The 13,574-nt window shown below is 39.2% G+C and overlaps 1 protein-coding gene across 3 annotated transcripts in view; it reads left to right on the forward strand.

Annotated features, from left to right (window-relative positions):
* The window catches only part of LOC117289186, a 33,256-nt gene that overhangs the window by 14,731 nt on the left and 4,951 nt on the right, over nt 1–13,574 (forward strand). For 2 of the 3 annotated variants that reach the window (XM_033770206.1, XM_033770188.1), the window contains exons 5-22: nt 880–1,015; nt 1,569–1,666; nt 2,256–2,335; nt 2,547–2,576; nt 4,033–4,207; nt 4,723–4,907; nt 5,426–5,527; nt 6,384–6,455; nt 7,070–7,120; nt 7,296–7,360; nt 7,732–7,872; nt 8,412–8,628; nt 10,070–10,116; nt 10,486–10,527; nt 10,747–10,936; nt 12,037–12,279; nt 12,525–12,646; nt 13,382–13,501. In XM_033770206.1, the coding sequence (XP_033626097.1) occupies nt 880–1,015; nt 1,569–1,666; nt 2,256–2,335; nt 2,547–2,576; nt 4,033–4,207; nt 4,723–4,907; nt 5,426–5,527; nt 6,384–6,455; nt 7,070–7,120; nt 7,296–7,360; nt 7,732–7,872; nt 8,412–8,628; nt 10,070–10,116; nt 10,486–10,527; nt 10,747–10,936; nt 12,037–12,279; nt 12,525–12,646; nt 13,382–13,501 (2,116 nt within the window). The remainder of the gene's footprint in view (nt 1–879; nt 1,016–1,568; nt 1,667–2,255; nt 2,336–2,546; nt 2,577–4,032; nt 4,208–4,722; nt 4,908–5,425; nt 5,528–6,383; nt 6,456–7,069; nt 7,121–7,295; nt 7,361–7,731; nt 7,873–8,411; nt 8,629–10,069; nt 10,117–10,485; nt 10,528–10,746; nt 10,937–12,036; nt 12,280–12,524; nt 12,647–13,381; nt 13,502–13,574) is intronic. The other variant, XM_033770196.1, reaches the window with a different exon arrangement.

Genomic DNA, 13,574 nt, shown 5'->3' on the forward strand with positions numbered 1-13,574 from the left:
TTAAGATTACCAATCAAAATACTATGTCTTATATACCCTTTTGTACGCTCACGGTTAAGATTACCAATCAAAATACTATGTCTTATATACCCTTTTGTACGCTCACGATTAAGATTACCAACCAAAATACTATGTCTTATATACCCTTTTGTACGCTCACGATTAAGATTACCAATCAAAATACTATGTCTTATATACCCTTTTGTACGCTCACGATTAAGATTACCAACCAAAATACTATGTCTTATATACCCTTTTGTACGCTCACGATTAAGATTACCAACCAAAAAACTATGATTTATATACCCTTTTGTAACTGGAACCCTGTTGAGATAGTGAGTCAGTCAGTGTATTGGGCCCAGAGTTGGTGTATATGGCCTTGATGAAGGTCCGTCTTGGGTCAAAATGTTTTGTATTTTTTTTTTAGAGAAGGCCGGGTGTACAAAGCTGCTCATCAGCAGGGCTCCAACTTTGGGGGGGGGGGGGGGGGGGGGGGGGGGGGGGAGGCGGGAAATCCCCAAGATTGCAGGGCTTCTAATGCAAAACTTTCATTGGATGAGACAAATTTGTTGCAAGACCAGAACCAAATTGAGAGGAACACTATCTACAGAGTTTCACATTTGAGATATTTTGGAACGAGCACGAAGACAAGATTTATCTCATTAATCCTATGGGAAATATTTCAATACTTACTGGAATTGGAAGATGCTTGTGTTTCAAATTAAAAGTGTAAATTGTTGATGGCACAAGACTGCTGGTCTTGCACGATCTTAAGTTTACTGGCCCAGACCTTAAGATGACTGGCCTTTGGCCTGTCATGCCTGTGGTCCAGTGTTAATTTTGAGCCCTGCATATTATTTCATTCTGTCCCTGTATCAGAGAAAGGAGCTGACATAAATTCTGCCAATGTGGATGGCGCCACTGCTTTACATGATGCAGTATCAAGGGGAGATGTTGCTATTGTGTCAGAGCTGGTCAGAAAAGGTGCTAAGACAACAGTCAAGGCTAAGAAGGGGTAAGCAAGAAATAGTGATAAAGGGAGAATCTGTATACATGAAATAATGCCAAAAGCTATAAATGTTCTGCAAAGAGTTTCTAAATAGCGTTAGTGCGAGTCAGCGAACCGCCCCACACAGGAAAGACCAAATATGTTAGTGTTGATGCTGCGAAACCAGAGTACAACGATTGTCATTTTGACTTTCAATATATATATATTGTGGCTCAACTCACAGACTCTGTATAATCCTTCCCATTTAGCCATGGTGGTCTCTCTTCAGGTATCGCCAAAGGAGGCTGAAAATGTTCATAGTTATATCGTATCAGGGATATTTACCCAACGCTATATCGCCAGTCAAAACTTTCGATATCGTTCAGGCTTAGACTGAACACTCAATTCACACCCAAGGTTCTGGTCTGAAGTGGGATTCGAACCGGGGTCCACAGAGGTGCAAGGTAGGGAATAAAACCACTGAGCCAACATGATCTCTTTTGCATCTTTTGAGTCACAAGAATTCTGTATTATTTTTGTATATGAAATCAAATAATTAATTTTCATTTATCATCTTCAGGAAATATGCAACCAAGACACCGATGTCATTAGCAGAGAGCAAACCCAAGTTGAAGACAGCATTAGAAGGTGAATCACTGCCCAATGGAGATGTGAAAAGTAAGAATTCTCACTTTCTGGATGTGGTTTGTAATTTGAGGGCGCCAGTTCGCTGGGAAAAAAACCTAAGACCACTGGGCTATGAGCTAAAAACTTCTCCCTTATATTTTGACTATGAGAGTAATATTTTTATCTGCCAAATTATTGACAATTTACAGGCTTCCTTGCTCAACCGGGAACACCATAAATTTGTTAAATGATAAGTGGTGACGTAGTATTTATTCTTGAAACATTAAAATATAAAGTAAAATAAACTTGTTTGTTCGTTTGCTTAAATGTCTCAAATATTAGCCTGATATAATAACATATGTACCAGCACAATCATGACATTTAGACTTAGGCATTCTGCAAAGAGAGTATTTATTGACAAAAAAAAGGTGAATAATTATTTTAAAATAAACAACATCTGTCCCACCCTAGTAATATGCCTGTGATATTTTTTCACAGGACTCGGGAAAGTACTGAGTATACAGTGCTAACACACATCGGTGTATGGGTAAAACCCAATATTATAATATTCTTTATTCCCGATGAAAATTTAACATCTATTAAACATCTGTCCCTTTGTGGTTTTATTTCTTTCTGACAGAGAAGAGTAATGGAACTAAAGAAGCAGGTGTTACCCCTCTCACGCCATTAACGCCAACATCACCCGATGACTTACAACAGGTGCTCAATTTTCCACCCTCAAACCAGCTTTCCACTCTCAAACCATGTTATATTTGTACACTATTTCATTATGGTCATCATTATTGTGGTGAATTTTTTGGGGTGGGTGTTTTGTACCACGCCATGAGCGTCAAATCTAGATGGATACCGGCAAATAATAATTGTTTTTATTATAACTATTGTCCTATTACTATCCCCCCTGCCCATTCAGGACTCGATCGAGGAATGTGCAGCAGATACGGTAAACACTCCCCTTTAAATTTAGCAATTTGTCCCTTTTCCGAGCTAACCCGTTATTTCTTAGAGGTGGTTGAGGCTTGCAGTGCAATCTAAGAAATTCATTGTGGAGTGATGATGTGTAGTTTAGGAAGTGTGTGATAGGTTCTGGAAATTGACAAAACCAGGGGGAAAACGCTGACCACAGGGGCTTGTAGAGTAAATTGCGGGCTAAATCGGTTCTGTATACAAAAGTGCTGGTTGTAATGTAGGAGGGCTAATCACTGAATAATCAGGGCCTAGTTTCGTGGCTCTGCTTATCATTGAGCAAAGAATCGGCACTTACAAAAGCAGGGAATTCAGCACTTACAAATTCAAATCAAATTTTCACAGGTTTGTTATTTTATACATAATATGTTGTGAGAATAATGGTCTTTGACAATTACCCATTGTGTCCAATGCCTTTTAACATTTGAGCTACGGCAAGTAGGCCCAGATTTCACATGTTACAGTTTGGTTTGTAGGTTGATGGTTTATTTGTCAGTAGCCTCATTTTCCAGGTTTTTAAATGTAATTCAAGTATGTTTGTGTCAAATTAATATAGAAAGAAGTTTTGTAATGGAAAAAGCTGAAGCTTTTTAATTACCATCTTGGTGAAGTGTGGTATGTTGCAAATTCCCTGAACAAACCCTTGTGTATTGCTGGGCATTTAACAAACATCTCTGGGCCAATGACTTGATCCTTGTGCTTTAGTTTTGTATTCAGTGTTTATGTTTATGGCAATGGGTTCTTTGCATGCAAATTGTCTAGTGTAGCAGCTTCAACTCATCAGATTGATAAAGATTGAATTGCTTCGATTTTGGGAATTGTGAATCTTTACCCTCCCACTATTTACCATTCAACGATTGCCTAAAGCTCGGTTCATATTTCCTGAGAACGCGAAATGCTACTGCCACAGCACGATTCTGAATTTTGACGTAACAAATTCGCAACAAATAATTCGGAAGAGTTGAGCTGTGTTCAACTCGTGCAAAATATTTGCAGCGAAACATTTGTATTGCATTCGCAGTCGCAGGAAGAATGAACCAGGCTTAAATGTACTGTAGATTGATGGTGACTTTGAAATTACCAGCAGGAGAATGCAGCATCTGTTTACCATACACGGTTTCTGTAGTCAATACTGAATGACAAATACAGCAAAAAAGCTGCAATTTTGGCCCTCCCCCTCCAACTCGCCCCCAACAAACAAACAAACAAACACAGAATTAAACAAAATCCAAACCAAAATTGCTTCACAGCAGACTTCAACAGATCTTGACACTTTTATCATTTTCCTGGATCTTTTTTTAAAGTTTCTATGATGTTGATACTTGAAGTTCATTCTAAGTGGCCTCTCTCAACTACATTCAATAATTATTGTAATTGTTCTCTCAACTATCATTCAATAATTCATGCAATTGTTTCTCCATTTCACCAAGCAGCAGCTGGCAAATTTGTTGAAACAGTCGGAACCTGCTCAACTCGTTCCAGTCACAGATGAAAAGTTTCAGCTTCTTTGGCCGAGACCGAAGAGTATGATCAAGAAAGAAGGGGAGCCACTGAAACTTAAACCACATTTCCTCATAAGAGTTATAGCTGGGACTACAGGGCCTGAAGGTAAAAGTCATTTATTCAGCTTGCAAGAAACAACAATGGGTGTCTTGTAAATTTCATCAAAGCATGTGAAGTCCTTCTTGAGAGAACATTATGGAAGGGGCGAAAAGTTCAGTTCATACTTCCTGCAAATGCAAGAAGCGAATGTTTTTGAGTTGAACACATTCAAGCTTGCGATCAGCTTTCGACACCACAAACCTAACTGAACACTCAACCATCAGAACACCCTCATCTGCTCACAACCAGACTTTCACCTAAAATGTGGAACAACCCCCCAGTATCCATTAGAAAATGTAACTCTTTGCCAATTTTCAAGAAATCTCTTAAAACTTAATATCTGTATCAAATGTAATAGCTCACTTTATAGCGCTATGATCTTGTCGAAAAAGGCGCTTTGTAAATGCTCTGTTGTATGTATTTGTATGTTGTTCAAGTTGCAAATTATTTATTGCGAATTTGTTACATCAAAATACCATGTTCATTTGTACAATTATCTGTTACCCTGTCTACCTTAACAGATTGCCTTCAACAGATGGTTGACATCTGGAGCATACATGGACCTCTACTTGGGGAACTTGGTTTTAAGTGTGTCTTAGAATGTGCTGCAAGGAACGAGTATCCAGACCCATATATCATCTGTCAGTTTGTACCGCATCTATTCCAGGGAAAGGACGGCTACAGAATAAATGTTTCTGATAAAAAGGTATGTAATTGGTTAATGAACAATAGACTTTTAGAAACCAAAAATTTAAGAGATATCTCCCAACTCACATGGCTGGATGGCCACGTCAAGGTGAGCGTTACAATTAACTGATTTGGGCTGTCAACTGCTACCAGGGACACACTTCCACCTACCCATCAAGGGCTGAAACAGGGTTACCCCCACTACTGTAAGGATTTAGGGTTGGGTGTCATCCAATATGAGCCTGGCAGAGTACACTACCTTTTTTCCGAAGTTATTATGTAAGGTTCCTTGCTCAAGGCGAAAGTGTCATGACGGGGATTCAAAATCACTTTCTGCTGCTGACAACTGCTACTTGGGTCCAGTGAACTAGACCACTTGGCCAAGACACGACTGATCCATTAAGCTCCACCCCCCCTTACTGCAATGACCAATCGCAAGTGCCAATGCTTGCCAAAAGTTCTTACACCTAACACCCGTTTCACACAAGGTGTCCAGTTCCTTTAACCAGTAGTCTATCCTTGTTTGTATTCCTTTAGATGATGATCCAGTGCGCTGGTTTCACTGGACTATGGAATGCTAGCTGCACCTTCATGCAGCTGATACGTCTGTTTGGTGACGATGGTATCCCTGCTGTTCAGGTGAGTTCTTGAATGCAAATTTTCAACTGCTGTGTATTGTTATAACACAGTGCTCGAAACTAACACTGAACCGCAGGCCCAGGGCCAGTGATTGTAGCATTGGGTTTGGAAACTAACAACGGACAATAGACCTTATGCACATGACGTCATTTCAGTAGGGCGCCCTCACCTAGAGGTCAAAAGGAGGTTGTTCATTGGCCAATCCTGTGCGCCCCATGTACAAATCTGTGCGTTTCGGTTGTTTCATCATTGTTTTTCCACTAAGATGGCCGCTGGATGACGTCAATGCATTATAAGGTCTATTGAATAACGACAGGTTACCTCATTATGTAATATTTGTGTGAACAAAATGTTGATTTTGATTCTTGAAAATCTGTAGAATGTCAATGTACACTCATACATGTGACAAATGAGATAGATTTTCTCTTAGAGCTTGTTCAACTCATTTTGATTCCAGAATCAGACTAGATTGTCTTGTACAATAAATACTGGTCAGTTCAGTAAAACTTCTCGTCTGGTGAGCTGTAAGCCCTGCTGTCTTTTGGATATTCCCCCTCCAACTTTGAAACCAGGGCCCAATTTCATAAAGCTGCTAAGCACAAAAATTTGCTTAGCATGAAATTTCTTTCTTGATGAAAACAGGATTACCAAAAAAAATTCTATTTGTTGCAAATTGCTTGTTACTAGTGATCAGCTGTTGTTTGCTTATCCTGAAAATCGCATGGAAATTTGGTTGGTAATCCTGTTGTTATCAAGGAAGAAATTTCATGCTAAGCAAATTTTCGTGCTTAGCAGCTCTATGAAATTGGGCCCTGATTATGTCCTAAAGTTATATCCTTCATGAATTCCTTTATAGATTTCTGACAGTCCTGATATGCAGTACCGTGGTGTGTCTTTGGATATCTCATGTGGAAGAGTGCCTAAATTAGTAAGTGTCTCTTAAAATTGAGTCCTTTTTGTTTGTATCGCAGATTTTGAGTGCCTTCTTGGGAAGAGTATTTACAGCCGCAGTGGCTACTGCTGTGGCTGCTGCTAAGAGTGTTGATATGGGCCTCCTAAGCTTCAACACTTGTTCACTTGCCCAGCTAGCCATAGCCGCTAATTCTGACTTGAGCCATAGCTCTGAAAGTTTTGTTTGATAAGGTATTCTCATATCTGAGAAAGAAAAAACATAATATTTTGTGTGATGGTTTTTCAGACTTGTAATTATTTCTGACTGACAGCAGTATCAACTGTACAATGAAGCTTCCAGATTGAATAGGTTCTTAAAAGTACCTGGACCTGGAATGTCATCTTTGAAAGGGCGAGGCCATTTTCATAGTGAAATGGGCACTTTCATTTGAAAAACTCAATTGGGAGCATTTGAAGGGGCACCAAGGCCAAGACCAGGGCAACAGAGGTCATGGCCTCCCTGTAGTTTCAGGCCTGAGGACCACACCTGTGGGACCCAGAAAGATTTTTGACAAGAAACACACACAGTCTTGCTTGTTAATTGTTGTGATGCAAAAACTCAATGTTTTTTTTTTTGTGTTTGTTTTTCAGGACTTCCTTATGCATGTGGTTAATGTATTAACCCTCCTGAAGTTCAATGAGGTATGGAGTGATTCTTCTCTGTTTAATATATGAATATTCATGTATGAATATTCATAAAAAGATACCAGTAAATGTTTCTGATTCGCCCACATAGCCTGACATCATCACATGATAATGTATTTGTTTGCACTTTTGTTGAACCTTTCTGAACCTTTGGCATTTGTTATTTTGGCAGCTTCATCTGTACATGAAAGCATCTGATGGTGAAGAAGTTGAAGGAGTCATGCCCTTCTCAGAAAGGTCAGTATTTTAATGAAATATGTACAGCAATGGTCGCCCATTGGTTTTACACACACTACCATCATTTTTACTGCTTGTTTATGAGGAAATTTATCATTTATCTATGTAGTTTTAAATTTGGCTTAAGGGGGAACTATTATGGTATTGTTTTGAAGAACCATCAAGCAAAGTAATGTGTTTTGCATGTTGTTTGTAGCACTGTAATGCAAATGGCAATTGGAGTTGAATTAAAGCAATTTAGGACCAGATAATACTTTAGAGACCACTCTTGATCAATAAACTCCATTTACCAAGAGCTTCAAAAAAATGGAAAAGCAATTTTATAAAACCCATTCAAACTGCACTAATGATATTAATTTTGTTTCTGGCAGTGAGTTACTGGATCTTGAGATCTATTGTAAATGGCGACACATGGCAGTCATTCCAAGCCTGGATATAGACTCCGAGTCGGAGCTGACACCTAAACAGATGGCAGTCTTCAAGCAGATCATGACCTCATTCGGATCAACCAAGTCAGTAGGAATCATAAATCAACTAATCATTTATGCACCCTTGATAAGTTAATTTTGACTACTTTTTTCCACAGCAATACTTATTTATCACAAGTGATTTTTGTTTGCCTGGTTACTTGATTTTACAAAATTCTGTGCCTCTGCACGGTATTATTTGTCCGTATTTTTTGGAGCTTTCTAGAAAATGTGGTTGTCACAATGACACCCTGACTTGAAGTATGACAACAGGGCCCAATTTCATGGCTCTGCTTACTGTAAGCAAAGAATCTGCGATTACGGAAGCAGGGAATTCTGTGCTTATGTCCACCTTGCACGTAAGAGGAGAATGGTGATCGTAAGTGCCGAATTTGGCGCTAAGCAGAGCCACGAAATTGGGCCAAGGTGTTTGGGCTAGTGTTTTTAAGACCAGCTAGTGATTAACTCAATTCCTGCAAGATAGTGCAACGGTTTGTACTGCTAGGAACTAGCTTTATTGATCCAATAACTTGCAAAGATAGACAATGTTCTCTTATGTAGTAACTTTATTTTATCATGTCTAGATGGGTGAGCCTTGGTTCAAAGTTAGTCAAGAAGCTACTGGCGTCCTCGACAGAGACTTCACCCTACCTTGCCGAGCTAGACATCCCTGATCGACTTCATCTGATGGGGATTAAGGACTATCATCAAGTTCGCTTCTGTGCCAATCTCCTTGACTGCAGTACTGGTCCCGTTACACAACTGCCCACTGGAAGCATGGCTATGCATTATGGGACCAAGGTAATAATGTCGTTCATTTCCAGTATGCCATTTTTGTCAATGATGACACTCCTGGCGCAAAAACTCTGCTATTACACAGGGGGTGGGGGCACTCTAGATCTAAAGTCTGTAAGTTTGGTTGAAGCATGGTGAATTGAAACAAGACCCTTAAACTTTTTTCCAATTCTGCTGTGTAATCTAAAACATTTAAAATGTATATTTAATTTAGTTTGTTGTCTTTTATTTGCCCACAATTTGAGTGTATGACCCTAGTGTTTAGGGCATGTGGGGATTCACCGGTGCACCTTGATAACCACAGTGCAATGGCTCAGGTTTTTAGCTCTGGAAGTGTCATGTTTTATAGCAAAGTGGTTTATACCATTAATAAAAACTCTAGCAGTTTGGATCCTGAAGTTCTGGTGGATCAGTCTAGAGTCTTGAACTCATGACCGTTCATTGAACGGTCAGTGGACTGGTTAGCATGACTTCAGGTAGAATAAACAATTAGTGTGGTACTGAGGTAGAAGATTTGTAGACTTGAACTTCTTTGCGATGAACCACACACATTTACAGCAGTTCAGATATTGATATTAGATTTCAGTTGTGTGAATTGTTTCAGAGCTACTTTTACGTTCATTTAAAGCCATTGGACCCTTTCGGTACAGAAAAAAAAGGGTCACGGATTTACAAATAACTTTGTAAGGGTTTACAGAAGGTAGTGGTGAAAGACTTCTCTTGAAATATTATTCCATGAAATGCTTTACTTTTTGAGAAAACAGTAAAACAATATCAATTCTCGATATACAAGAATTACGGATTTATTTTAAACACATGTCATGACACGGCGAAGCGTGCGGATACAAGGGTGGGTTTTCCCGTTATTTTCTCCCGACTCCGATGACTGATTGAGCCTAAATTTTATATAGAAGTTGTGATACACGAAGTGTGCGCCTTGGACAATACTGTTTACCAAAAGGGTCCAATGGCTTTAACGGCACTGGACATTAGCGACCAGTATGCTCACTTAGTTTATCCCAACATATGCATGAAATAATTCATCTGTGGAATTCTTTTTTACTCAATTGGTCATCGAATTTGCAAGAAAAAACACCCTTATTTGCAAGAAAAAACACCCTTGCTGCACAAATTAATGTGCTTTCAGATGAGTAATTAAAGGCTTCAGGCTGAAAGTTTCTGATATTTGAGTGAGAAATTACCTCTTTCTCAAAAAAATATATATACGTTACTTCAGAGGGAGCCGTTTCTCACAATGTTTTATACTATCAACAGCACCCCATTGCTCATTACCAAGTAAGTTTTAATGCTAACAAGAATGTTGAGTAATTACCAATAGTGTCCAGTGCTTTTAAAATCACTGGCCTCGGGCCTGTAGTGTAGTGTAAATTTTGAGTTCTGTGCACCAAAAAAATGATTTGAAATTGTTTGTGTTCTGTCCTTTTAGGTTGACTATGACTTCAATGCTGCCTGCAAAGAACTCACCGAGTCAGGGTAAATTTTCCTTCCATAAGAAAAATATACTCAACACACTGAATTATTAAGACGCCACGTTTGAATTTTTTGTTGATTTGGACCCAAATTTTATATTTAAATTTAAGTAGTTATTTCGACAGATTTCTGAAAGTTATGATGGTCATTTTAAAGATTTATTTTTTTGTAACGATTCAAGAAAGTTTTCATTTAAGGTATTAGACAAGATTGCAGTAAAAAAGTGGTAATTAATTAAACTAAAAATGAGTTATTGTAGAGATCCTGACATTAGTTCTTGCCATCAGCTCATCAACAGAGATGAAGTACATGGTGTACCTGCAATATTAAATGAAACTTGATTATAACTTTTTTTCTATTTTCACTTTTCAGAATGGCTTTCACAGTTTGTCCAGGAACTGCAGCATGGAACACGTGAGTTATTTCATAAAAAAAAATTATTGTTTTGTGACACTCAAACTAAAAAAAAACACAAATGAAAATTTATAACACTTTTAGCAGGGATTGTATTCCCACAATGTAATTTTTCAAATCCTACTCATTGTACATTGTGTAACTGCAAACCTTACTAGATTGTGTCTCCACCATGCAAAGTTTGTAATTCCACAAATTGTATATCTAATCCATTATCAGAATCTCCGGTTGTCCTGAAGCAATGATCCGCAATGTTTACAACGCTGTTACTGCAGCGGGTCAGTCCTCAAATGCCATTGGCTTGATGGTCACAGATTGGTCAGGGTCTATGTTCATCAATCAACCCACGGTCAGCTTCCCTGGCTTTGCCGTGGCTGGTGGACTCGCTTGGAACAAGAATGTGGAAATGGTGAGATTTTATATAAATATTTGTGATTGTGCATTGCATTCTTACTAGAATAAGGAGTAGGAGCCAGCAGCCGATTTAAAAAAAACGCTAGAATTATTTCAATGGCTTTGGTTACCGAACTTAACTCGTCCTAAGTCCTAATTTTAATTTTTAAGTTAGGAAGAGTTTTGTGAAACCGACGGCAGGTTGCCATCAAAGAGATTCAAGATCATTGGTTTTTAGAGGAGTCCATACTCAAGTGTTCAATTAACACACCATACAACAAACCTGTGATTTTTTCCCAGTAATTTTGGGTTGAATAAAGAAAGAAATATGGATGAGAGCAGGACTTGAACCTGCAACCTCCAGATTAATGTGCTGCCGCTCGACCAACTGTATCGGCAGTCTTCTTACTACGTCAATATTGTTTCAAACCAGTCTTAAATGGACATGTGACCACCTTCCAACCAAGGCCCAATTTCATGGCTCTGCTAATAACCATAAGCAAAAAATCGGCGCTTGCGGAAGCAGGGAATTCTGTACTCACGGGTAAGCGGGGAATTTTGGCTTGTGTGCATGCGTACTCCACATTACTAGGCTATCTACGCTTACACAGCTAGCGCAGAAATTTGATGCTTGCCTTGCAAGTGCAGAATGGTGATCATAAGCACAGAATTCGGCGTTAAGAAGAGCCATGAAATTGGGCCCAGTAGGACTGCCTAACATAACTGGGGTGGGTTTCACAAAGAGTTAGGACTAGTCTTATCTCGAGTTAGGACCAGTTACTCGTCCTAAGTTAGGACTATCCATGCAATTTGTATAACTCTTTGTGAAATCGACCCCAGGGGTGGATTTCACAAAGGTAGTCCTAACTTAGGACTAGTCCTAGGCAATGCTAAGAGATAGGACCGGTCCTAAGTTAGGACCAGTAACTCATCCTAACTTAGGACTGGTCCTATCTCTTAGCATTGCCTAGGACTAGTCCTAAGTTAGGACTACCTTTGTGAAATCCACCCCTGGGCTATTTATGAATGGCAATTGTTGAAGAATGGTAGGACCTTTTTGTTTACAAGTCCGAGTACCATGACCTCACACTAAATTCCCCCCACTTGTCTACACAGGACTTTGTCACCGACAGACTAGCCGAGCTCCTCAACTATCACTTCTTCCTGGAGAGCACGAGTGTCCTCGGTCACGCAGTCATGGAGCTTGGTAGGGTGGAGACCTTACTGACTCGATCAGCATGGAACATGGCAGAGGGGCAGTTGTCTAAAATCCCTAACCCAGTCGGCACGTTCCTCTGTCAGTTTATTAAGGAACCAGATGCTGTGGATTTGGAACATGTCACACCAGAAGTCTTGCAGGTAATAATCTATCTCAAAGGAACTGGACACCTTTGGTAATTGTCAAAGACCAGTATTCTCACTTGGTGTATCCGAACATAAGCATAAAATAACAAACAGGCAGGTTTGTGAAAATTTTGGCAAAATTGGTCATCGAAATTGCAAGAAACTAATGAAAGAAAAGGCTCTGGCATTTGTCTTGAAGGGCAAATCCCAGTGTACTTATTTAGCTCTCCATTGACAAAATGTTCTCTCTTGTATGTTAGAAAACCATGAAAGGCATCCGCAAAGTTCAGTTGTCCCTTTCGACGGCCAAGAAGACCCCAGTGCAGGAGTTTTCTCTGGTAGAGCTTCAGATGACGTCAGACATCATGCTGTGGGCTACCAGGTGAGTACACAAAAAAATCATATATATATATTGTGTAATATTGATAGTGATTTTGTCACTATTTTTACTTTAGATATAGATAGTTCAATCTTTCTGCAGTTATTTTTGCTGTTTGTTGTCTCTGTCTGTTAGTTGTCTTCTAAAGAGTGATCAAGGGTCCCCATTTAGTGGGCCTGCGAACCTGTTCGGGGTTTCCCTTTTGCACCACAATGTGTTTTGATGTTTGTGCAATAAAGGTAATAAACTAAACTAAACTTAACTACAGATATACCAGAGTCAGCTACCCTGATTCACAAGTTGCTGTTTTTGATACTAATTTACTTGCGTGTATTGATATTAAGATTTCTAAGTATACTATTTATCATATTTTTATGTATTTTTGAGTACGAGAGCCAACGCAATTTTATTGTATACTTGTATATAAATAGCACCAAACCAAATCTAATCTAATCTTATCTGTCACACCTGAAGCAGATTATCAATCCTCTTGTGTTATGATTTAGAACTGGGCACAATCTAGAATTTGGCGCACCCGTACAACAGTATAGTATGGTAGTCTCAAAAACACTGATAATAGGAGGGTCGATTGTTTTATGTTTGACATAATATATTTGCTTTTTAAAAGTTTTTTGTTTCCCTTTTTTACCCATGATTTCTGATCAGTTCTTACTTGGTGTAGACTGACACTTGTATCCCTTTCTATATTGACCTGGTTATGTATTTCTTCTCACTTAGGGTGACACATGTGTTAGTACAAGCAGGCAAGAAGCCTGCCGCTGCAACAGCAGGGTCTGGAATTATCAACGTAGGGATGGCCAATGCCAACGCTACAGCAAAGACGGACTGTGCAAACAAGTGAGTATTTAACCCCAAACCTCGGCTCTGGCTCCAGGCTCCGTTTGATGTTGGAAACACCATGTAAAACGCA

This window comes from Asterias rubens, chromosome 1, assembly GCF_902459465.1.
Source record: "Asterias rubens chromosome 1, eAstRub1.3, whole genome shotgun sequence".
Taxonomy (NCBI): Eukaryota; Metazoa; Echinodermata; class Asteroidea; order Forcipulatida; family Asteriidae; genus Asterias; species Asterias rubens.